The 26,532-nt window shown below is 43.3% G+C and overlaps 1 protein-coding gene across 4 annotated transcripts in view; it reads left to right on the top strand.

Moving 5' to 3' along the window:
* Positions 1-26,532, top strand: part of DNAH14 (dynein axonemal heavy chain 14) — a 291,965-nt gene that overhangs the window by 184,844 nt on the left and 80,589 nt on the right. For 3 of the 4 annotated variants that reach the window (XM_077340659.1, XM_077340670.1, XM_077340689.1), the window contains exons 51-60: positions 4,386-4,475; positions 6,373-6,570; positions 8,408-8,569; positions 11,961-12,149; positions 14,010-14,191; positions 16,572-16,680; positions 17,395-17,520; positions 18,387-18,481; positions 21,007-21,166; positions 22,391-22,522. In XM_077340659.1, the coding sequence (XP_077196774.1) occupies positions 4,386-4,475; positions 6,373-6,570; positions 8,408-8,569; positions 11,961-12,149; positions 14,010-14,191; positions 16,572-16,680; positions 17,395-17,520; positions 18,387-18,481; positions 21,007-21,166; positions 22,391-22,522 (1,443 nt within the window). The remainder of the gene's footprint in view (positions 1-4,385; positions 4,476-6,372; positions 6,571-8,407; positions 8,570-11,960; positions 12,150-14,009; positions 14,192-16,571; positions 16,681-17,394; positions 17,521-18,386; positions 18,482-21,006; positions 21,167-22,390; positions 22,523-26,532) is intronic. The other variant, XM_077340680.1, reaches the window with a different exon arrangement.

Genomic DNA, 26,532 nt, shown 5'->3' on the forward strand with positions numbered 1-26,532 from the left:
ATGGCAGGAGAGTTGCTGGCAGAGTGTTTCAACGCAAGCCAAACATATTTAGATCACTTTAATTAGGTATCTCAGTAGCGGACTTAAATGGTTACAAGAGTTCTTCTAAGGGAAAAAGAGTTCTTCTAAGGGATTCTTTACAAGTTCGGGTTGGCAAAAAAGAATGAACTGTCCACCTGCTATGTATGGCTGAAGACTAACAAAGAGTTTGGAAAGAAAGGGGAAGGGGCATTTTCCTGCATTGGCTGTTTGCCAGGAAATTGTGCTTAACTTCCAATCACCTTTGGGGAACACAGGAAAGAGCTAGCTTACTACAATTCCCAGGGCCATTCCGCACCAGGATCTATGTGGCCAATTGGTTGCGGGACGAAAAAACGCCATTTTAAATTGTGGAATTCGTCGTTATGCATACCTGGCTTTGTAGTGGAATCCAGTTGCGTTTCTATCGTTTCCCACAGGTTTCCAGTCTCAGCAAAAATCGCTAGCCAGGAAGCGATATTGCCGAGCTCGTCCCGCCCCTGGCCGTCAAGCAGCCAATGGGCGGCCGTTATCATGATCCCCAAAAGCCCCTTTCCCTTTAAGGAAGTTAAAAAAAAAACACGTTGCAACGAATCTGCATTGATTCGTTGCAACGGAGAGACCCATCTAGGTAGCAGGTGGTGTTTGAGCTGCCGTTTCATTGTTGCCACGCTCCCCCCGAGTGAAAAAAAATTAAACCCCCCCCCGGCACGGGCGCGATTTTCGGCCGAAAATACAGTGATCTTCGCCGGAAGATCAGAGGAGAGAGCTAGGGGGAGGGACTTTGCAGAAACCGCAACAATGGTAATGCACAGAACTTTCCCGCTAGTGTTGCAGATTGGTTGCAAGAGTGTAGCGCTTTCCGGAGGGTGAATCCACTTTTTGGGATTTCCCTGAAAGCGCTACAACGAAGCGCTTTTTGCGGATCGGTTTCAGGAGTGTTGCAGATTGTCAACGACGTTGTGCATAACAGCAAAACAGTAGTGATTTCAATTTGTAACCATTGTGCTATTTTGGATGAGTGCGGAATGGCCCCCAGTATCCTATCTCTTAAAGCGACAGGGAAGAATATCTCCTGTTTCTCAGCACTCTAGCTAAAAGCTGCCTGGCTGGACAGAACAATATCTGACACTGAGACTGAAGTATCAGTTGGTGTACTGAAACTGAAGGCATGGAGGTATACTGTGGTTGTGAAATGGAATTGAAACTCCAAGTAGATGAGGCCATGAAATGATGGCCAGTGGACCTGGAGTTCCCGGTTAAATTGGACACCCCTTATCTACTCTTTTTGGATACAAGCAATGGCTGGTGTGGCTGCAGGGAGGAAGAAGTACCACAGTGATATATAATTCCTTTTCCTGTGAGTACAATGGCTTAAAAATGCCTTTGTCCTGTAATATCTAGCTATTTTATGGATTGCCAACTTGGACATTGCAGTTCCCAAAGACTTCTTCCTTTCCTCTTCTGCAAGCTTATATACTATATATGCCCCCCCCCCCCAAAAAAAACAGATTTCTTTAAATAACAGCATAGCCGGGAAAAGGCTCGAGAGAGCCTCGGGGGGCGGGGGGGCCTTGCCGCCTTCTCCCGGCCACCGGAGCGGCCTCGCCGCATCTACGACGCAGCGAGGCTGCTCCGGCGGCCGGGAGAAGTCTCCAGAGAGCTTCGGGGGGTGGGTGGGCCTTGCTGCCTTCTCCCGGCCGCCGGAGCAGCCTCGCCACGTCGTAGACGCGGCGAGGCCGCTCCGGCGGCCGGGAGAAGGCTCCAGAGAGCCTCGGGTGGCGGGTGGGCCTGCTCCCAGCCCATCTAGCGCCCATTTCATTCCAAAGTGAAATGGGCTTTAGATCTATTATTATTATTATTATTATTATTAGATTTATAGCCCGCCACTCCCTTGCGGCTCGTGGCGGGTAACAATATCGCAATTCCCCATTAAAACCCCATAAAACAATAATAACATTGCCAATATTGCCGGCATGGCAAGAATGGCAGCTCAACTCCCCCCCCTCCCTCCCACTACTAGCGGATGGAGAGGAGGTCCTGATGATGTTTTGCTTCGGGTCCAGAACCCGAGTCCCCGGGGGAGGCATAGATCTATTATCAGGCCCGGCCTCAACCATAAACCTGGCAGAAGAGCTCCGTCTTGCAGGCCCTGCGGAATGTTGAAAGATCCCGCAGGGCCCGCAGCTCTCCCGGGAGCTCATTCCACCAGGTCGGGGCCAGGACCGAAAAGGCCCTGGCCCTGGTCGAGGCCAGGCGTGCTTCCCTAGGGCCGGGAATGACCAACAGGTTTTCACCCGCAGAGCGCAAGGCCCTGCGAGGGGCATAGGGCGATAGGCGGTCCCTCAGGTATGTGGGTCCCAACTCGCGTAAAGCCTTGAAGGTTAGAACCAGAACCTTGAACCGGATCCGGGCAGCAATTGGCAACCAGTGCAGCTGCCTCAGCACTGGCTGGATGTGGGCCCTCCAAGATGTGCCAGTAAGGACCCTAGCAGCTGCGTTTTGCACTAGCTGAAGTTTCTGGATCAAGGACAAGGGAAGGCCCGCGTAGAGCGAGTTACAGAAATCTATTCTGGAGGTGACCGTTGCATGGATCACTGTGGCTAAGTGTTCGGGGGACAGATAGGGTGCTAATAGTCGGGCCTGGCGAAGGTGGAAAAACGCCTGGCCCGCTACTTTTTTGACCTGCGCCTCCAAAGTCAGGGAGGCATCAATGGCCACACCCAAGTTCCTGGCCTGGGACGTGATGGTGAGTTGCGTCCCTGCCAGGGTGGGTAAGCGCGCTTCCTGGTCCTGCCCCCTACGTCCCAGCCACAGGACCTCCGTCTTGGAGGGGTTGAGTTTCAGGCAACTCTGCTCGAACCATTCTGTCACTGCTTCCAAACATCTGGCGAATGGTTCCGGGGGGGAGTCCGGGTGGCCGTCCATGAGGAGATAGAGCTGGGTGTCATCAGCGTACTGGTGGCAACCCAAAACTCCGTACCAGCTGGGCCAGAGGGCGCATAAAGATGTTGAATAATGTGGGGGAGAGGACCGCACCCTGAGGGACCCCACAAGGGAGTCTATAGGAACGCGAGAACTCATCTCCCACTGCAACCCTCTGGGTCCGGTCCTGGAGAAAGGAGCGTATCCAGCGTAACGCTGTGCCCCGTATCCCCGTGCCGGCAAGGTGGTGGACCAACAGCTCGTGGTCCACGATGTCAAAAGCGGCCGACAGGTCCAGAAGAACCAGCACTGCCGACCCGCCCTTATCCAGCTGGCAACGGAGGTCATCCAACAGGGCGACCAGCACCATCTCCACCCTGTGGCCAGGTCAAAAGCCAGACTGATATGGATTGAATGCCGAAGTTTCTTCCAAGAATGCCAGGAGCTGGTCTGCCGCGGCCCTTTCAACCATCTTGCCCAGGAACGCCAAGTGCGACACTGGGCGATAGTTGGCAGGGTCCCGCGGATCCAGCGTAGATTTCTTCAGGAGAGGGTGAACCACTGCCCCCTTCAGCTGCTCAGGAAACTCCCCGGACTCCAGGGAGAGGTTGATAATGTCCCTGAGCTGGCCTCCTATCTTCTGGCCGCCTCCTTTGAGGAGCCATGATGGACAGGGGTCAAGGGGGCAAGTGGTCGCCCTAACTGAGCCTAGCAACTTGTCCACTTCGGATAAAGAGAGCCGTCTGAAGCCATCAAACGTCACCTCCAAAGGCGGCCAACAGGCCTCCAGTTCATTTACTGTATTAACTGTGGCGGGAAGATCGTGGCGGAGAGACGAGATTTTGTCCGCAAAATAGCTCGCAAATGCCTCACGGCCGAGTTCCAATTTGCTATTATTTTGGCGCCCCTCAAGGGCGGTAAGGGATCTAACTACCCTAAATAATTGGGCCGGGCGAGAGCTTGCAGACGCGATTTCCGTGGCAAAAAATTCACGTTTTGCCACTTTCACCGCCATCTCATACGCCCTCATAAGCGTGCGATAAGATGTTCTCGTAGCTTCGTCGCGAGTCTTCCGCCACACTCGATCTAGTTGACATATAACAGAGGTAGAATTCTAAAACACTTTGTATAGCTTGAAATCATTGTCTACATTATGAAACAATTTATGAGAGATTATATAATCTTATGCATATGAAAATTTAAATGCCCAACAGATTAAGACAGTAGTATCTACCTGCTGCTGAAGTTCTTTTAAGAATATGCTGCACAAATCATACCATGAAAGCATATCAATGATGGTAGTCTAAAAAAATCATTTAAACTCTGAATAAGTTTTCTGAGCAATGCATTGAATCCCTATTGTTTTGAAACAACAGTACTTCTTTCCCATATAGGTATTTCATATTGGAAATGTTTGAAATTTATACCCTTTATTTCTTTAGAATACTTCCATAGTGTTTTTTAAAGAAGTCATACATCATGTAACACGGACTGCTAGAATTTTTCGACAAGAAGGTGGTCACATGACAATGGTAAGGATACCTGCTTATCATATGTTTCATGTTAGATTATGTGTTAGATCCAATTAGAAGTTCAGAGTCAGCATTTCAAGGCATTGTTTTATCCATTTGGCTCCATAAAGCAGATTTAAATCAGATATAGCACTTGTACTCAAGAGAAATGGAAGTTCACTGACAGCTCCAAACTTTCAATTTTTACCAGTTTTGTGATATTTAAGGTACCCAAATAGGCACCTAAGTGGGGGCTATAACGTGAAAAGTGTCCTTTACATACATATCTGGTATATGTTACCTGGACAATAAACTTTGGTATCTTCTTGCTAGGTATACCGTGGTCCCAATTTGGGCAGCACTCAAAATGATGCAGTTAATTGTTCTTGTGAGGAAAATTTTTATTCTCATAGTACAATACAAAATGGCAAAATGGTATAGGAAGATTGGATCTTCTTTCCCTTTTCTTCCCCAGAATACCTTGACTTGCCTTACTGGTCCCCCTTTTCTCCAGGTTTTTCCCCAACAGACAATAGCTGATATGCCACCCTCCAAGGACTTGCCTGCCATCTGGGTTTTCAGCTTTCCAATGAGTTGAACTCTCCCCAGAAATAAAGAACCTCCCTCCCAGCAGCAAAGTGCACTGACCACATGGAGGCTATCTGTCCAGATAGATGAGCTTCAGGGTTCGATGCTCCCCTCATGGCTGCAATTGCAGAATCCATGTCTCACAGGCCCCACGGATTATCAGGGCACACATATGTACCATCACATGACTGTTGGTTAACTGTTTGGGCAAGCCTGCAGCTGGTATCCAGATTCATCCATGACAGCAGCATAATCAGCACAGCTCCTCTAGAAGCTTCCCCCCAGACCACTGCTCACTACCAAGACCACATGGGCCAGGACATCCCTTTGATGTGAGGTTAAGGAAGGAGAGGAAGCCTAAGTCTTGGACAGCCATGGCTCATGTTGCAACAGAGTCACAGTAATACACCATGTGGAAACAATAATCTCTAATAGAAACACCAAACACAACTGAGGAACTCCAACATCATTGAGATTCAACCACGTAGTGGAGGGAATGTACAAGGTGAACAATGTCTCTGGCCACATGGACACCACCCATCTGCTGGGGCATGTTGCCTAATGCCCAATGGCTCCTTTAAGAGGTTCAACAACCAGGCCCTAGCGAACTGCTATAAATGTTCCCTGGATATCCTCCAGTCCCATGAGATTGCCACTTTGCAGCAGGCCTGCAACAGATGCCAGCAGGCCAGTTGCCAGCACAAATATGAAAGTTTAGAAATACAACTACAGCTGCAAGAAGGTTGAATAAGGAATCATCATCCAGTAATCAGCATCACCTGGTACATGCCATAGATGGAAGTTCCTATATACTATTAGATCGCAAAATGATTACTAAAATACATAATCATAAACAAAAAATATTTATTTGGGTTATTCAAATATTGTTTTGGATGCTCTTAATAGCTTGCTGGTTAGCACTGTTGTCAGAATGTCTTTACAAGACAGCATATGGATCCACAGTAAAACTGGAATGACTATCATATGGCAGAATATCTGCTCGCTTTTTCCTTGCATCTTTTGATTAAAAAAAATTCCTCTCAGTTTTCCAGCTCAAAATTACTAGAACTCTTACACAAGAGAAAATGCTAGAAAATGATTGAGGTAGCTGATTGCAGTGAGTCACACTTGTATCCTCACTTGGATTTCTGGCAAGAACTTTTTCTGAGTACTATAATATACAGGAAGGAAAGAACTAGTTGTTGTACAATATCTTAAACTATTTTATAATTTTCTATATGTTCACAACTGAGCATCACTGGATAGAAGTTATAAAGTTCTGTTTAGCTAACCCTGTTCACCGGTCTAAAACAAATCTGTTGTTTTGCAGATTGGTCTAGATGGATCTGGGAAATCAACCTGTGCATCCTTAGCCTGTTACTTATCTTCATGTAGCCTCTTCAAGTTATCTATTTTCCGTAATTACAGTCATATAAATTTCAGAGATGACCTTAAAAAAGTCTATAAGCAGGCAGGTCTGGAAGGCACGAGGACTGTTCTTCTCATCAATGACTCAGACATAATTCAAGTAAGCCTTTCAGCTCTGTGTTTTCCTCAGACTTGTAAAATGTACCATGTTGATTGTAGAACTAGTTAGAAGTGCACTCTTAAAAAAAATTGCCAGATCCAAATGGTTTTCAGAGGGTTTTTGTGTAGGGATGTTTAGCTGATTGCACGCTGTCCTACAAATGGATTGATCCCACATGATTCTTAAGTTCAACAGTCTGCATAAGTTACATGTGGCTCAGTCATCATTTTAATATTAGTCTTCTGGATACTAGCAAAATTCCACCCCCATTCCACAGTTTATTCCCTAAAGCATTAAAGGGAAAAATGTTTTCAAAGATTTAAGTTTCCCACCCTGATGTCTCTGCCTCTTTTCTAAACCTTGATGTGGTTGCGGGAGAAACCTTCAAAGGGTAGCAAAAGAGCAGATGGGAAATCTGAGGGATTTGAATTACCTTTGGCTTGGAAGCAAAACAAGAGAAAAATTAGCACTCTCAGAAAACATGTGGAAACAGTAACCGGCAGCAATTGATGGAGGATGAGTCTATCAATGGCTATTAGCCATCGTGACTGAGGGGAAGTTCCATATTCAGAGGTACTAAGCCTCTGAATCCCAGAGCCAGGAGGCAGCATGATTGAATCATAAAATCATAGAGTTGGAAGGTACATCCCCCCAGCACTATGCAGGACACTCACAACCCTATCATTCATCCACTGTAACCTGCCACCCCCTTGAATCTTCACAGAATCAGCCTCTGTATCAGATGGCTATCCAGCCTCTGTTTAAAAATGTCCAAAGATGGAGAACCCACCACCACCCGAGGAAGCCTGTTCCTGTCAGGAACCTATTCCAGATGTTTAGATGGAATTTCTTTTGAATTAATTTCATCCCATTGGTTCTGGTCCATACCTCCAGGGCAAGAGAGAACAACTCTGCTTCATCCTCTACATGGCAGCCTTTTAAATAATTGAAGATAGTTATCAGATCCCCTCTCAGCTGTCTCCTCTCCAGGCTATACAGACCAAGCTCCCTCAAACTTTCCTCATACATTTTAGTCTCCAAACCCCTCACCATCATTGTTGCCCTCCTCTGGACATGCTCCAGTTTGTCTACATCCCTCTTCAACTTGGGTGCCCAAAACTGAACACAGCACTCCAAGTAAGGCTGAACCAGAGCAAAGTAAAGCGGTCCCATCACCTCCCGTGATTTGGACACGATACTCTGTTTGATATAGCCCAAAATCTCATTAGCCACCAAGTCACACTGCTGACTCATTTTCAATGTATGGTCTGCTAAGACTCCTAGATCCTTTTTGCACGCACTACTGCCAAGAAAAGTTTCCTACCTAAATGCAGAACTTTACATTTGTCCCTACTTAATTTCATTTTATTCAGTTTAGACCAGTTCTCGAGCCTATCAAGATCATCCTGTATTCTGATTCTGTCTTCTGTTGTGTTTGCTACCCCTCCCAGTTTAGTATCATCTGCAGATTTAATAAGTACCCCCTCTAATCCCTCATCCAAATCAGAAGTACTCAGCATCTATGCCCTGTTGTTGGCTATCCAGAGGAACCAGTTGGCCACTATGTGAAACAGGATTCTGGACTAGATGGACCACTGGTCTGATCCAGCAGAGCTCTTCTTATGTTCTTAATAGGTGATCCTGTGGGAAAGAAATTGACTAATTAGTTGACACCATCTTTAGACTGGAACATTCACTAGCCACAATCTAAAAATAAGCTTGTTGAATTCATAGGTTTAATCATGTTTAACTCTGTATTGAATTTTAGTCAGTGTGTTCTTACTTATGTGAAAATTCATTAGATATGTGGATTACTAAAGAATATAATTGGTTTTAGGAGTCATTTTTAGAAGACTTGAGTTGTATTCTGAACTCAGGACAAGTGCCTGAATTATTTCAGAAGGAGGAGTTGGACAATATTATTGTAACACTTGCACCTATTGCTGAAAAAGCTAACTACTCCAACAGTATAGAAGATATCTACTCGTTATTCTTGAAGGTATAATTTTAATATACTTGATAACATTTTTAAGCACTTTTTAACTTTATGCTTATTTCATGGGTCAAAACTTTTCTGAGCAATGTTGTTGATAGTTTTTAGTGACCATAATTTTCTACATTGAAAATTCTATATATGTTGACATTCTGCTGAAATCCAAGACATACAGTATTTGCTAGCGTATAAGACTACTTTCCCCCCCTGAAAAACATGCCTCCAGGTGGGGGGGTCGTCCTATACGCCGGGTGCACTTCAGTTGGGATAGACATAGCTGCCCATAGTGGCACATAGTACTGTAATGTAATGTAACAAACTCTATATTTTGAGTGGAAATGTTGGGGGGTCGTCTTATACGCCCAGTCGTCTTATACGCCGGCATATATTTTGCATATTAGAACAACCTGAGAGTAATGTAATTATGCTAACTGGTCACTTTACAAGGTTTTTTGTAAAAATTACTGAGTGTTTGAAGGGTTTGAAACTTCTAAAGCTCAACATAAATGCTAATTTGTTGTTGCTGCTATTGTATATTCATTTCAAACAGTATCTCATGAATTAATTTAGCCAAACTTCCATATTTAGACTTATACTTCTAGTTAATGGTATACTTATTATGATGTTCTTAAACACAAAATGTTAAACAGGGAGCTTAAGTACAGAAGTAGAACAATATAAATGACAGAAACCAAGCAAAAAGCAAAAATAAGTAGTTCATTTCTTCTGTGGACTTCTTGGTAGCCTTGATCTGTATGTGCTTATACCAGAAAAAAATGATGTTCATACAAGTCACAGGATATTCCTTTTCAATTAGAAGAAGCAATGAATTCTGTATACTTTTTTGACTAGGCTTGAAAGCAAGATCATTTCCAAGGATAATTGGGTTCAGTTTTTTTACAAAAGCTCTAGCAGCATCTCCTTTGTATTAACTGCATAGAAAAATAGTTCTAAAATGATTTGTATATATGTTGCTTTACAGAAATTTAGTAAAAACTGTAAAACAAGCAGGGAATCCACAAGACTTTCAGAGGTCAATTCCAATATCCTCTCCCCTTTCTCTACTTGTTTCTCTACTTCCCACTCACCAACCAACCTTTATTTTTATTTGCCCCTTCCTTTCATCTCTATTATTTATTTCATTCCTATCTAACCTTTCATCTCAGTGGGAACCTACAGCATCTTGTCATTTTCCTCTCCTCCATTTTATCCTTGGTACATTTGTTTGAGAGAGAATGACTGAGCCACAGTCACCAAGCAAGAATCACTTATCCTTATTAAATTGCATCTTGTTCTCATTTGCCCACTTATCCAGCATGTTCAGATCTCATTAAATTCTATCTTCCGGTGTGTTTGCTACTCCTCCTAAGCTTACAGAGTAGGGATTTCACAGAATCACAGAATCATAGAGTTGGAAGGGGCCATGCAGGCCATTTAGTCCAACCCCCTGCTCAACGCAAGATCAGCCCAAAGCATCCTAAAGCATCTAAGAAAAGTGTGTATCCAACCTTTGCTTGAAGACTGCCAGTGAGGGGGAGCTCACCACTTCCTTAGGCAGCCTATTCCACTGCTGAACTACTCTGACTGTGAAAATTTCTTTCCTGATATCTAGCCTATATCATTGTAAAAGGTAAAGGTATCCCCTGTGCAAGCACTGGGTCATGTCTGACCCTTGGGGTGACGCCTTCTAGCGTTTTCATGGCAGACTCAATACGGGGTTGTTTGCCAGTGCCTTCCCCAGTCATTACCATTTGCCCCCCAGCAAGCTGGATACTTATTTTACCGACCTTGGAAGGATGGAAGGTTGAGTCAACCTTGAGCCATGGACTTGTAGTTTAAACCCATTACTGCACGTCCTTTCCCCTGCAGCCAACGGAAACAGCATCCTGCCCTCCTCCAAGTGACAACCTTTCAAATACTTAAAGAGGGCTATCATGTCCCCTCTCAACCTCATTTTCTCCAGGCTGAACATTCCCAAATCCCTCAACCTGTCTTCATAGGGCTTGGGCCCTTGGCCCCAGATCATCCTCATCGCTCTCCTCTGTACCCTTTCAATTTTATCTACGTCCTTCTTGAAGTGAGGCCTCCAGAACTGCACACAGTACTCCAGGTGTAGTCTGACCAGTGTCGTATACAATGGGACTATGACATCTTGTGATTTTGATGTGACGTCCCTGTTGATACAGCCCAAAATGGCATTTGCCTTTTTTACCGCTGCATCACACTGCCTGCTCATGTTTAGTTTACAATCCACAAATACCCCAAGGTCTCATTCAAACACAGTGTTACCTAGAAGCGTATCCCCCATCCAGTAGGCATGCTTTTCATTTTTCTGACCCAGATGCAGAACTTTACACTTATCTTTATTAAATTTCATCTTGTACTCATTTGCCCATTTCTCCATTGTGTTCAGATCCCATTGAATTCTGTCTCTATCTTCTGGAGTATTTGCCAGTCCTCCCAATTTTGTGTCATCTGCAAACTTGATGAGTAGTCCCTCCACCCCCTCATCTAGATCAGGGGTAGTCAACCTGTGGTCCTCCAGGTGTCTATGGACATCTGGAGGACCATAGGTTGACTACCCCTGATCTAGATCATTAATAAATATATTAAAAAGTACCGGACCGAGCAGGATATCGCAGGGGAAAGGTAGGGTCACTCCAGATCAATCATGCTTGTTGCAGAGGGAAAATTTTAATTGCCCAAAATGAAAATGGAAATCGCATTCAGTATAGATGGCAGGAATTGAATTGACCTGGGATTGGAATAAAAGCAGATTCAGCCAAAGTCTTGCCAAATACATTATTCTAATCTTCTGTATTATTGCTCAGTTTCTTATGCATCCTCTAATTTGCGTTACCTTGCAAGAACCCCACTACCATCCCTATCTATATGTAACATTTGAGGAAATCTGTTTCAGTATATCTGAAGGAGTGTGGGCTACACATGCTCTCTCATTTCTTCCTTATACCCAGAATTGAACTGAACTCAAACTTAGTTCTCACATTTGTTTGTTAATTCTTGTGTTTGTATGCTAATTTACTGCTATTCACAATCTCATTTATAATGGCCCAGTTACTTATTGATCTACCCTTCCTGGCAACTAGCATGCACACACATATGTAATGGCTGCAGAAATTATGTTTTGCTGTGTTTGCATGCTAAGTCTTATGCATCAAATAAAACTTTGTTGGTTTATAAAATGCTGTGCTGGAACAGGCCTGCTCTGGCCTGCAGTCCCTGTTCCACCCTGCCCATTGGAGGGGTTCCCAACACTGCTACTGCCAGTGGTTAACTTTATTGTGACAATATAAATATAACTCATCACTGGATGTATGTTTTGAAAGCGTGGAGTATGTTAGTATAGTTTTCATCAAATATTAAATCTTTATTTCAGAGAGTACACACCAATCTTCATTTAGTTTTGATAGCAAGTTCTGCAGGACAGACATTCCGTCAACACTGCCGTGTGTACCCTGCCATTGTTAATTACTGTACAGTTGATTGGTATGAAAATTGGCCTGAAGAAGCCTTCTGCTATGTTGCAAAAAACTATTTTACCCACGATTACATGCTTGACACTAAGGTAATTTTAGTATTTTTATCACATTTTGAACTGTAATTAACCTTTCATTACAAGCCTCACTTATTATTGCTGTTGGATACTGCCTCTCTCCCATAATGCACTAATGAGGTCTGTTGAATTTTCAGCAATAATTTGGTACAAATTCAGACTTTCCTTCAGTATTGAACTCTACTTTGCAAGCACGTTACACAGTATGAAACAGCTTCACTGCATTTGCAGATGAAATATGTTCACTGATTTCAGTAGAATTTAATTACCAATTGTTGTATCAGATTGCAGTGTTACTCTCTTAGTAATTAATTTCCCCTTTTGAAAACACAGGAATTAACAGTGCTGTATTTCACAAGACTTATGTGTGTGCAAATAAAAATTGTGGTAACCATAAATCATTATTAGGACAAATCCTAGTGAATAGAGAAATGTTATTTCACATATTTCTACCTCTCTCCTGCTCAGGGTGACTCATAACCATATTAATTAGCCTCACAAATTCATAGAAATAATACACCAGAACAGAACAAATACCTAAAACAAATTAAAAACAAGCAGTGGCAGCACAGATATCCAAAATGCTTCTTGAAAAAATAAGTTCATACTCTGAAATATTCTGACAAGAGTATTCATAGAATCATAGAATCATAGAGTTGGAAGGGACCATACAGGCCATCTAGTCCAACCCCCTGCTCAACGCAAGATCAGCCCAAAGCATCCTAAAGCATCCAAGAAAAGTGTGTATCCAACCTTTGTTTGAAGACTTGCCAGTAAGGGGGAGCTCACCACCTCCTTAGGCAGCCTATTCCACTGCTGAACTACTCTGACTGTGAAAATGTTTTTCCTGATATCTAGCCTATATCGTTGTACTTGTAGTTTAAACCCATTACTGCGTGTCCTTTCCTCTGCAGCCAACGGAAACAGCATCCTGCCCTCCTCCAAGTGACAACCTTTCAGATACTTAAAGAGGGCTATCATGTCCCCTCTCAACCTCCTTTTCTCCAGGCTGAACATTCCCAAGTCCCTCAACCTATCTTCATAGGGCTTGGTCCCTTGGTCCCAGATCATCTTCGTTGCCCTCCTCTGTACCCTTTCAATTTTATCTACATCCTTCTTGAAGTGAGGCCTCCAGAACTGCACAGTACTCCAGGTGTGGTCTGACCAGTGCCGTATACAATTCGACTATGACATCTTGTGTTTCCATAAACTTCGATAGTTACTGAGCATTACAGAGGTCATTTCCACATCCTGATGACACACAAGCAATATTTTTACTATGTGCACTTGAGTGAATACCTACTTTGTGAAGAATCACATATGACAATTATTTGGGAACCCACATGAAGTGCTGTCAACCTCCCCCAAGGCCAACCCCATATCAGCAGACTTAACATCTAGTCTTTTTTTAAGGTAAATATGAAGGTCATCATGACTGTCTAAGTTAGATCATGTTCTTCTCAGCAGAATAATTGAAGGGAGGAAAGCGACTGTCTAATCTGATTGTCTATTTCATTATCTTCCTGTCCATAGTTCCTCCTTATTCTTTCTCAGAGACGTTCCCAAGAAGGGGTGAAATTGCTCATATTATAGTTTCTAAATGTATTAAAGTCATCTTATTCATAGCCTTCATAAAGCATTAACTGTAGAGCACTAGGAAGGCAGTCCTCCAGAAAAGATGGGAAGGCAGATGTTTTCTTGCTTCCAAGTCTAATAGAATGATCAATAATCGCAATGTCTATACCTCTAAAAAGCAAGTATTTCCTTTTTGCAAGAAACCACTTAAAATATTATAAACCAAAATATATAAGCAGAAATATACAATATGCAAATATAGTCTTTAAAACGTTTAACTGTCATGTTTCTTTCCAGAAATTCACAAACTTGCTTGTTCCTGTATGTGTAAACATCCACCAAAATGTATCAAACATAATTGAGAACTATCTGAAAGAAACTAAAAGACACTACTACATCACTCCAAACAGTTACTTGCAATTCATCAAAACATTTGCAACCATATTTCAGTCAACAAAAGAGAAAACTCTGAGTGAAAGGTAGGAATATAATAACCAATTCATTGAACTGTGCAATATTATTATTCTCATAAAGTATAAAATACTGTTGTCTGAAAGCAAAGATGTATTTTGTTTGTTTCAGAAGAGCCGATTCCACATGGGTGGAAAAGGTGGGAAAGGTGCTCAAATGGAAGTGATGCTAATCCCTGTTTCCACATGACATCACCACTGGGCTGGCCCCCACCTTGGGCCCTCAGTTGTCCCACGCAAAGCGAACATGGAAGAATATGTGTTCCATTTTTTGCTGGGCGAAGGCCAATGTGGATAGGAAGGAGCTGGGCCTTACCGACTTCTCATCATCCTATGGAGGCTGGGAGGGAACAAAATATATTCCAGTCCACTTTGTGGTGTTTCACAGTGCAGCGAGGTGGCTTGGGCTTTTTTTTTTTTTTTGCAGGAAGGTGGGATTGCATTTTCAAGCAATCCCACCTTCCTGCAAAAAACAAGCACCCTGCCCCCCACACATGGGCCCATTATGCACGGCCGCCGAAACGGCGATTTCGAGTCACATGGAAAACACGGAGGGGGAAGACGCGACGCACACCGGTTATGCACGGGGCGGGGCACAACGGCGGCAAAACCCAGAGTAACCGATTATGCACGCGGCGATCCGGGCGCCGCTTCTGGTTGTGCCCCGGTCACCCGGAAGCTGCGCTTTCTTCCGTGTTTCGCTGATGCGGCTTTTTCGGCAGCATGCACCGAAGCTTCAGCCGGTTGCAGCCGGCACCGTGTGTTATCGGTGATTTTAGTCGCCGCCATTCCACCCCAAATGTGCGCTAAAACCCCTGTGCATAATGGGTCATGGTGAAACCTTTCAGCCATGGCTGTGTTCCCCATGGGGACACATTTCAGTGCTAGACCTCATGCACCACTGAAACGTGTTCCCCATGGGGACAGAAAAAAGATGGAGCTAAATATATTAAGATCTCCTATTTTACTTGTGTCATTTTCCTGTTTAGCATGATTCAGATATTCCATGGAATAGCCAGAAATTCACCTGTCGCATTCTATCCACAGTCATTGGGGTTTAAGAGTTAACCAATACTGTGTGGGTTGCCAAGCTGCATTTAGAAGTCATAGACCACCAAACTGCATCACAGGAGTTGAGTGGACTTGCATGCAATGGCTGCACAACTCCAACATCCAACAATACTTTCCCAATACAGGACGTTACTATATAATGCCCCAAATATTGTCTTCCCACAAACTGATTCTAAGAAAGGATGCATTACCCCCTACATCTAGCACTGGCTGACCCACTGGCATTGCACTTCCAGCAAAGGCTTTACTTTGCCACTTCTTCCCACAGCTAACACTACCAAGCTCTTTGCACTGTCGGAATTAACCTATGAGTAAAGCCCCACATGCACTAGCGAGATTAAATTATTATTAATCAGTTTTATTTATTTTATTTATTTCTTGGATTTCTATCTCACCACTTTTTGTAGACTCATGGCGAGTTACATAAAGCAGATAAAATCCCAAATAAAACAAATCAACTCCCACTTAAAAACAGACCAATGAAGGCAGCATAATCCCCATCTACCCTCCCCCATCCTGAGCCAATCTCCACAGGGTGGAGTTCGCATGATGTTAAAGTGTTGTCCAGAGGAAGAGCCCCAATTATTCCTGACCCAAGACTCAACCCAAGACCTGGTAGAAGAGCTCCATTTTACAGGCCCTGCGGAACTTAGACAGCTCTGTCAGCTCTTCCAGGAGCTCATTCCACCAGATTGGGGCCAGGACTGAGAAAACTCTGGTCCGGGTCAAGGCCAGGCATGTTTCCTTGGGGCCAGGGACCATGAGCAGATTAGCTCCCACAAAGCGGAGAGCCCAGTGTGGGGGCATAAGGAGACAAGTGGTCCTTCAAACCACAGAGGCCTTAAAGGTTAATACCAATACCTTGAATCTGATCCGGGTTACAACTGGTAACCAGTGCAGCTGCCTCAGCACAGGCTGCAGGTGTGCCCTTGAAGATGTTCCTGTGAGGACCCTCGTGGCTGCATTTGGCAACACTTGCAGTTTCCAGGTCAAAGAAAAGGGTAGGCCTGCATTGAGCGAGTTATAGAAACCTGCTCTAGAAGTGACAGTTGCATAGATCACTGTAGCCAGACAGTCCAAGGGAAGGTAGGACGCTACTAGCCTTGTCTGGTGAAGGTGGTAAAATGCTGTGCAGACTACACCTGTGATTTGCGGCTCCACTGAAAGGGAGGTATCCAGAATCACACCCAGATTCTTGGCCAAGGAGTGATGTTAAAGCTGTACCTCAGACACAGTGGGTAAGTGCACTTCCTGTAATAGAAAAGTTTATACTATCACTCGATATTAACATTTTTAAAAACTTTTTTTTAACTTTTAGAGTTTGCTATCATTCTGGTCTGACCAAAATCTTAGAAGCCACCTCACAGATTACAGAAATGCAAGATGAGTTGCTTGTCCTTGGTCCTCAAATAAAGAAAAAATCAGAGGTACGCTAAATTCAGAATTGTTTTTTTTTTACATACGACCTCATTTAAAGCATATAAGCTGCATTTTATATAACTTGCTTTCACATATTCATTTGAAGAATGATGGGTGTTGTATTTATTTATATACTTCATATACAAACATACACATGCCCAAAGAGAGAGTGAAAGAGGGAGATTGGCTGCAACTGCATAGGGTTGCATCCTTTGACCTTTTCATTAAATGAAGTAAAACATCAGCTTACAAAAAGCTGTAAAATTTAACCCTCAGGAAAGAAACTGTATAGTCATAATATAAATGCCACTGAACTGTATGGGTTGGATCTCATGGAGAAGTTCCATAGATGAAAGAGATATCCATCTGTGGAACGCAACTTTCTTACCTCACCCCTCTCAGTTCAGGCAGAAGGGACCCTGACAATGCTGTTTTTGTGGGATAGGGGATAGCTGGAGGTTTATCCTCGTCACAAGAGGTTTATCCTCTTGTGAGATTTGCATGTACATTTAACTTTGTTGCAGAAAAGCACTCGGGTGATAGATAGCCTTTTGGTCTTATTCAGCAAGATATATTCTTATTGTGCATGCTGTCTTTGCTGTCTTTCTAAATATTTTTCAATTAGTTTGAAAGAGATCATTTCTGTTTCTAAAATAAATTAAAGATTGTACTAGACAAATACTGAAATAAAAATATTTTACTTTTAAAATTTCTCCAATTAGGAAATAGAAGAACTTGTGGAAAAACTTCATAGAGATTCATTAGTTGTAGAACAAGTTCGAATTCTTGTTAAACAGGATGAAGAACTCATGGCTGCAGAAACACTCATTGTGGAAGAATATGCTAAGGTGCACTATATTTCTCCTATTTTTCCATTTTACTTATATGCTTGATACATACCCATGACCACTTACGCACTGGGAACTTCACTGCCTGAGCTCCCATGCAGGAGCACAAATCGGGAGCAGATGAGGCTCACCGGACCAAATGGGGCGCACCGGGTGCGGGAAGAGGTGGGGCAACCTGCCATGACTAAAACTCCAGCCTGCAGCCCAGCATGAAACCTCCAGTGCGTAAACGGTCCATTGTTAGCAAAATAAACAATCAAATGTAGATGGTTCTGCAAGGCAGCAGATGAATCACAGTGTTCGCACGTAAAACAGCTTATGTGGGCCAAAAAAAACAATATGATTTTTGGTTCTAGAAATAGAAGACGAGTTGGTTCTTATATGCCGGTTTCCCTTCCTGAAGGAGGCTCAAAGCGGCTTACAGTCACCTTCCCTTTCCTCTCCCCACAACAGACACCCTGTGGGGTTGATGAGGCTGAGAGAGCCCTGATATCACTGCTCGGTCAGAACAGTTTTATCAGTGCCATGGCGAGCCCAAGGTCACCCAGCTGGTTGCATGTGGGGGAGCGCAGAATCGAACCCGGCATGCCAGATTAGAAGTCCGCATTCCTAACCACTACACCAAACTGGATATTCAGCCATAGTTTGCATTCAGCTGCAGATGGTGTACATGAGATGTCTTTATTATCAGTATATGCTTCTCAACCCACCCAACTGAGAAAAAAAATTGCTCTAAATTAGCAAAAAGGGCATTCAAATTTTAAAATATTAGGCTAGGTTATAGAAAGTGATATTTGTAATGTTGTATATGGTAAAAGCAGCATCAAACTCCAGCTTTTTCTTCATCTTATTTTTAATTTGTACAGCATGTAACAGAGGAGCTCAATGCTGTAATGCCATCTTTGGAAAAAGCTCATGCTGCTCTTGATGCACTTGACAAAAATCACATTGCAGAAATTAGGTAAGTTTGTTGATGTTGGTTGGAACTGTTTCACTGTTTAAGGCTTTCTACACTGGTATTTTTCATCAGTTCTGGTCCCATACTGCTTCAGTATATCCCCTGGTTTTCCTTACACTTTTTTGTGCCTTTACATTTCACTTTGTTCCCCCACCCCTTCTCATTTTTTAAGCCATTATTTTAGGCCATTCTGATCTTTTTCTGGATGCCAGTTTTGAGTTGTCTTTTTCCTTATGCACAATGCTTTTGTTAGTTTTCTTTATCCCACTTGATCACTACCTCCAGCCCTCATTCAATGACTGTTCTCATCATCAAACTACTCTCTTTCCCCCACCCTGGTTTCATTTTTAAATATTGATATGTCAATATACTGCTCTAGTGATAGATCAAGCAGGTTCTCTGAATACCTAGTTTTTTGTTGTTTTTTTAAAGTCTTTAGCTCCTTCCCTCATGGAGATGTGCCAATATACCTCCAAAATGGAGGGGTATAAAGACTTGACCTGTCATTACAGCAGCATATTGATATCGTGTCACCATTAAAAAAATGCAGCTATGATATCAATATAAGCATACATAAAAAATAAAAGGGAGGGTGGTGTGAAGTCACCAATTATACCACTAATAACAACAGCGCTCTCCCTTGAACATCTTGGTTATTTTCCTGGTAGAGCTCAAAGTAGCTGCTTCACTTCTGGAGAGAGTGCAGCTGGGAGGGAAAGCAGGAGGTGGCTGGAGGAGGGAAGCAACGTTGCAACCTACTTAAATTTTTTAAGCTCACTTTTTAGGGGACCTGCTCATCTTGGGGAGAGAATGCAGCTGGGAGGAAGAGAAGGTGGTAGCTAGGGGAGGAGAGTCATCTCCACAAGAGCTCACCAGATCCAGTGGGTAAGAGGCAGCCAGGGTCAGCCTCCCTGCACTCTGTGCTCAAGCAGAGCCGCTCCATTACAAAGTGAGATTTTTTTTTTAAGTACATTGCAACATTGCTCGCAATGGAGGGGAGTGAACTTTGTTCATGGGTAAAAATGGAGACAAATCCAAACAAAATGGAGACAAGCCACAGTTTGGCGTCTTATGCACGGTGGCAGCTATTGTGCGCTGCCGCTCTTCCGTTGCGGCGGGCCAGGATGCCCCGCCATTCCCTGTGTATGTACGGGGGCGGGGCATGCTGGGCTGTCCCGGTGTAGCGCGCGCGCTGAACGCCAGGGTCAGAAGGTAAGCCAGCATGGCACTACACATGTGCATAGTTATATAAGGCTGCTTTTTTGTGCAGTTGTACAATGATACATTGTCAACAATACATTGTTAGTTACAAGCCCCTATTGTCTAATGTTTGAAAGTTAGATTCTCACAATAACCACATCACATGCTGTGCTGGACATGGGCTAGGAGGATTTGTCCTCATTGAAACTTGGTAAGCACAGACACAGATGAACCCTACAGTCGCCTGCATCCCGGGACTGTCCAAAACATCCCTAAATCGCACATCCCATCAGTGAGCAACCAATGAGCAACCAGGGATAAGCCTGTATGGAGGGGGAAACACGCAATAGTCTTGGCAGATTTGTCCTGCCCTCACACTCGCCCTCCCCTCTCCATTTCCTGCTCTGAGCAATTTGCAATGTAAGTATGTTACAGCACTATTGAGTGTGTGCAAAAAAAAATATGTGCCCTCTTAATGACAAAGTACATGACAGGAGGTTGCATGGTCTATTTTCAAATTAATTGCAGAACATATTATGTCCAACCATTGCTTAAAAGCCCTATTGCAGAATAAGTGCCACAAATTCTAAGCATCAATAGGGGCTTCAAATCAACACTAAAACAAGATAAGCCTGTACTGTGAAAATGGTAACGATGAAAGGGATGAAACACATGCCTTTCCTTACATTAGAACAATGATTCTTATCTTCCTGTAGGGATACAGAAATTGATGTTAGAATCTAGAATACCAAATAATAACATCATTGCCTTGCAATGACAACATTCAAGTCACTGGTTTCTGAAAAGAAGAAAAATTGGCTCTTATATGTCGCTTTTCTCTACCAGAAGGAGTCTCAAAGCGGCTTACATTCATCTTCCCTTCCCTCTCCCCACAACAGACACCCTGACTGTTTATGCACTGGAAGTTTCATGCCGGGTTGCAGGCTGGAGTTTTAGTCATGCCAGGTTGCCCCACCTCTTCCTGCACCCACACGGGGGAGCATTGGGCCCAGTGCACCTGATCTGCCCCTGATTTGTACTCCTGCATGAGAGCTGGGGCAGTGAAGTTCCCAGTGCATAAATGGTCCCCATGAGGTTGGTGGGGCTGAGAGAGCCCTTGTATTACTCCTTGGTCAGAACACCTTTATCAGTATTGTGGTGAGCCCAAGGTCACCCAGCTGGCTGCATGTGGGGGAGTACAGAGTCAAGCCCACCTCACCAGATTAGAAATCAGCGCTCCTAACTGCTACACCAATTAGTACAAAAAATGATTTTGAATATTTTAAAAAGAATGATTAATTTTTCCAAATATATTTTATATTCTACAGAGTGTATACTCATCCTCCTCCACTTGTATTAACTGTTATGAATGCAGTTTGTGTTCTTCTGCAAAAGAAGCCAACATGGGCGACAGCAAAATTACTCCTTGCAGACCCTGGATTTCTCAAGAGGTTGACTACTCTTGATAAAGATAATCTTCCAGAAAAGGTAAAAGAAGAATCAAATGCCTAGTTAATTGTCTTTTTCTTCATCTAGGAATGTTCAAACAGGTGCCTTGGTTTCATAGGAAAGGCTAAAATTCATTAAAAAATGATTTGATGGCTAATGTAACTGTGAAAGTACTATCTGAAGAAGAAGGATGTTTCCTGGAATACTATCTGTTTTCCTTTTTTAAAAAATTGAAGAGAAGTTTTACATTAAAGAACTTACCAAATATACTTGCATATAAGCCAACCCAGATATAAGCCAAAGGACCTAATTTTACCACAAAATCTGGGCAAACTTATTGACTCACATATAAGCCGAGGGTGGGACATGCAGCAGTTACTGGTAAATTTACATTAATTGAGGCACCAGTAGGTTAGATGTTTTTGAATATTTATTTCAAAGAAAAACAGTAAACTAGCTCTGTCAGTGCAAAAGAGGGCCAGCAAACCAGAGCAGAACAACAGTACCCAAAGTTGGCAACCTCTTACAACAAGTACAACAGCTACCAAATTGGGAGAATGGACTACTCTAACTACAGCTACAGTGCCCCCCCCCTCCTAGAACAAAACACTGAAATAAAGAACTGTAAAACTCAACACTGAAAGAAAGAACTGTACAAATCAACTTTTAAAAGAAACAAACCTCAAGCAGAAAAGGCAAACAATGCTTGCTGCCCCTCAGAAAAAGAAGAAATAAACATTAGGAGAAACAGTAAATCCCAAAGCACCCCCAAAACCCACCTCACCCTACCCCACCCACGGAAACCAAAACAATAGTCTGGAAGAAGTAAAGGCAAAAGGAAAAAAAGATCAGAGTCCCTCACTCAAACCATTGCTATCCTACAAGCAGCCAGAGCAAGCAAGCTTCAGCTTGCAGGAGGTTTGCAGAAGCAATGTAATGATTGGCTGACTGGGAGCAGGCTGATAGTTCAATTATAGTATATACCCCCATATAAGCCGAGAAGGACTTTTTCAATGTGAATACTGTGCTGAAAAACCCGGCTTATACACGAGTATATATGGTATATGTTTCAGATAAGAAGAAATTGTTTCTCTGTGGCCCTATGTCATTTTCCTCCCCCCTTTGCTCACGGGGGCACACAGAAGCTACTTTCACATGGATCATATTGTATAGAATGTATAGAATGATATTTCTTAGCTAGTTAATTTTGAATATATCAAGTTTTAGTTTGTGTTTGTTGTAACTGATCTATTTTTATTTCAGGTGCTTCTACAGTTGAAGAAATATGTGAAGTCACCTGACTTTAGCCCAACAAAAGTGGGACTTGTGTCTGTTGCCTGTTGTTCCATCTGTCAATGGATTTTAGCTTTAGATAATTATCGTATAGTAAAAAGGGTATCTTTACTTCTACTATTTCCAAATCCTTTTAGAAATATTTTCATCAAAATGTTCCATTATTAGAATGTATTTGGTGACAAGATAAATATTAACATTGCAATCTGTGCTTAGTTTTGCAAAGATATGTTATCCAAACGTAGAGTTTAAAAAACCACAATTATTCTGAATATTATCTTTCTTATACAGAATATAATCCAATCCCTAGACACCATGTAAAAATGTGTACTTTAATTATATACAACTTTGTGTATGTGGGAGGGGTGCCCACAGAAGAAAGGGAATTCTGCACTCATCAAATCTGATATGGAGAAGGGAGTATATTAGTTCATAGTTCTTTAATGTTTTTTAAATAATTAAATTTAAATTTCAAGGGCTAAATAGCATTTGTCATTGTATTATATGTGTTTGTCCAGGCAAGGTTATTGATTATTATATTATGTACACATGTACATAGCTCTAAGGTAATTGAAATAACATAGTTAAACAACCACTTGTATAGCATTCATATATTTAATTGTATAGTATTTACATGAAATGGGAACAATACAAGTCACTCAGTTTATAGTGATGTGGTAAAAACAATAACAATGACAACAAGATAATGATAGCAATAAACATTGTAGAACAGGAGAATTCTAGAAACATTGATTAACTCGTACTGAGGCCCAGTGGTTTGGGCAGATCTCTAATGATGCTGATGGCAGATTATATAATGGGTCAATGCAATCAATAGGATGAGACATCTAATAAGCAATTTAAAAGGAATGGAATAATAGAAATCTGAACCAAAGTATGAAATATTAGGCATATGTTTCACAACACAGAAAATGATATGACATTAGAATAAAATAAGACGTAGAGCAAACATATGATACATATTGAATGCAGTGGTATGGTTACAGTCCTCCTCCTTTTCTAAAATCACCCTCCTGAACAATTTACTTACAGTACTTCACAATATAGCCCTGTTTATAAATATGCCCTCCTGAACAACTTTGTTTCACACATTTTGCAGAATGATAAAAGTATGGGAGCCTTCCTGATGCCCTCCAGAAGATCATTGCAAAGGGGAGGGCCATAACAGAGAATTCTCATGCTGTTGCTGATCCTGTGCATTTGCAAGGTAGCACACTCAGAATGCCCTCTTCAGATGAACTAAGCTGCATAACAGAAGTGGCAGTCTTGCAGATGAGGGTCATATTTTAATTCTTCCTCCCCTCTCCCCCCCCCAATAGAGATAGTATGAAAACATTTCCTCTTTTATTAGAAGATATGGTCTAAGGGCATGCAGGACAGATATGTGAATTGAACTTTGTAACTGATGGGATGCAGAATAGATGTAATAGTAATGCTCCTGCTCTATGGTGATAATTATTTGTTATTAATTGGTTTCTTGCTTGATTTGATTTTCCCTCCCAGCGAGCCAGCTCAGGGCAGTGTACATCATTTCAAACATTCAACAATTAATATAATTTTAAAAGTTGTTAAATTAAATATAAAATACGTTTGTCAACAAATTAAAATAATATCCACATCAGTAGTCCTGGTTTGATGCACCTGCAGTACACCCAAAACTAGACTGCAGTCTGAGGGGGTCTTTTATAGGGAGAGCACAGTAGATATTACCAAGCCAGGCATACTGTATGAACTGGATTCTCCAAGTTGATTTCTAGGTAGAGTGCATTATAATAGTCTAGAACTAAGTGTTACTTTAGCATGGATCCAGGTGGAAAGATCAAACAAGTCAAGATGAAGAACACTTAGAAGAAAAAGAAAATATATATTCTTATATGCCGCTTTTCTCTACCAGAAGGAGTCTCAAAGTGGCTTACAATCGCCTTCCCTTTCTTCTCCCCCCTCTCCACACCTGAAGTACTGTGTGCAGTTCTGGAGGTCTCACTTCGAGAAGGACATAGATAAAATTGAAAGGGTACAGAGTGATGAGGATGATCTGGGGCCAAGGGACCAAGCCCTATGAAGATAGGTTGAGGGATAGAAGGAAATGGTGTTGAGAAGAAGAAAAAACAGGAGAGTACTGGTAATTGGAGACTCCCTGCTATGAGGAATGGATCACCATGTGGCTGGGCCCGACCCCCTAACCCGAGAGGTGTGTTGCTTGCCAGGGGCAAAAATTAAAGACATTTCAGAATGGCTGCCCAAACTCCTCAAATCTACAGATCACCATTTGTGATGGTCCATGTGGGAACGAATGACATGTCCATGAATACCATTGCTCCTATTAAAACAGACTATCAAGATCTAGGGAGGAAGCTCAATCAAATGGGGGCACAAGTGATATTCTCTTCAATCTTGCCTGTCAAGGGAAGAGGAATGCGTCGGGAGAGGAAGATAATGGAAGTGAATCAGTGGCTGCGTAGTTGAGAGATTTGGTTTCTGGGACCATGGGAGAGGCTTTCTTGTGGAAGGCCTACTAGCACCTGATGGAATGCACTTTCAAAGTTGGGAAAGAATGTGTTTGGAAGGAACCTGGGGAGATTCATCAGGAGAGCTTTAAACTGAAGCCACAAGGGGAAGGAGATGTTCAACATATGGAGTGTAAAGAAGGAGACCGATCGGGGGCAGCCCAACCAGGAAGGCCAGCTCATAGAGAACCAAAAGTAAAAGGATTCAGATGCCTTTATACTAACGCCTGAAGCATGGGCAATAAGAAGGAAGAGCTGGAACTTCTCATGCTGATGGAAAGGTATGATCTAGTAGGCATCACAGAAACTTGGTGGATTCTCATGACTGGAATGTAATAGTGGATGGATATGAACTGTTCAGAAAAAACAGAATAGATCGAAGAGGTGGAGGAGTGGCACTGTATGTGAGGAAAGGACTTACCTGTCTGGAAATTCTAGTGAAGGAGAGCATATCTACAGTGGAAAGCATCTGGGTGAAAATAAGCAAGGGGAAAACAAACAGTGCGGTGGTTGGTGTCTGCTACCGACCGCCTGACCAACGAGAGGATGTCGATGCTGCACTTTGTGAGCAGTGGATAGAGGCGGCAAGGATGATAGAGACTGAGCTTGTGGAGTATAAGGCCTACATCCACTGACAAGAGGCGGCCAGACTCCTGCAATGCTCCAAATTTGATCAGCAGCCGACGGCCCCTAGGCCCCTGGCGGCCCCTCCTGCACTTGCGGCCGTCCTCAACCGAGAATGCTGCCGCCAGCAGAGCCTGTGCCACGAATGCGGGGGCAAGGGGCACTTCGCCTCCGTCTGCTCCACGCGCCTTGCAAAAAGTAAGTTTGCCGCCCCACAGGACCGAGGGAAGCCGTGCCCTCCCACTGATCGTGCCCGCCCTACAGACAAGCCCGGGGGTAAGTCGAGCGGCCTGTGAGCGCTCCTAGCCCCGGTAGGAATGGCCGAGGACAAACAGGGGGCGCAGCGGACCAGCCCGGAGCCGCAGCTGTCGGAGGGCTCGGGAAACGAGGACGGATGGATATGAACTGTTCAGAAAAAACAGAATAGATCGAAGAGGTGGAAGAGTGGCACAATATGTGAGGAAAGGGCTTACCTGTCAGGGCTTACCTGTCAGGAAATTCTAGTGAAGGAGAGTATATCTACAGTGGAAAGCATCTGGGTGAAAATAAGCAAGGGGAAAACAAGCAGTGGCCCATTATGCATGGCCGCCGAAACAGCGATTTCGGGTCACATGGAAAACACGGAGGGGGAAGAAGCGAAGCATGCACGGGACAGGACACAACGGCGGCAAAACCCAGAGTAACCGATTATGCACGCGGTGACCCCGGCGCCGCTTCTGGTTGCCCCCCGGTCACCTGGAAGCTGTGCTTTCTTCAGCGTTTTGCTAACGTGGCTTTTTTGGCGGCATGCACTGAATCTGTGGCCACTTGCAGCCGGTGCTGTGATGTAAGTCGCCGCCATTCCACCCCGAATGCGTGCATAATGGGCCAGTGTGGTGGTTGGTGTCTGCTACCAACTGCCTGACCAACGAGAGCATGTGGATGCTGCACTTTGGCCCATTATGCACGGCCGCCGAAACG

Source organism: Paroedura picta, chromosome 1, assembly GCF_049243985.1.
Source record: "Paroedura picta isolate Pp20150507F chromosome 1, Ppicta_v3.0, whole genome shotgun sequence".
NCBI classification, from domain to species: domain Eukaryota; kingdom Metazoa; phylum Chordata; class Lepidosauria; order Squamata; family Gekkonidae; genus Paroedura; species Paroedura picta.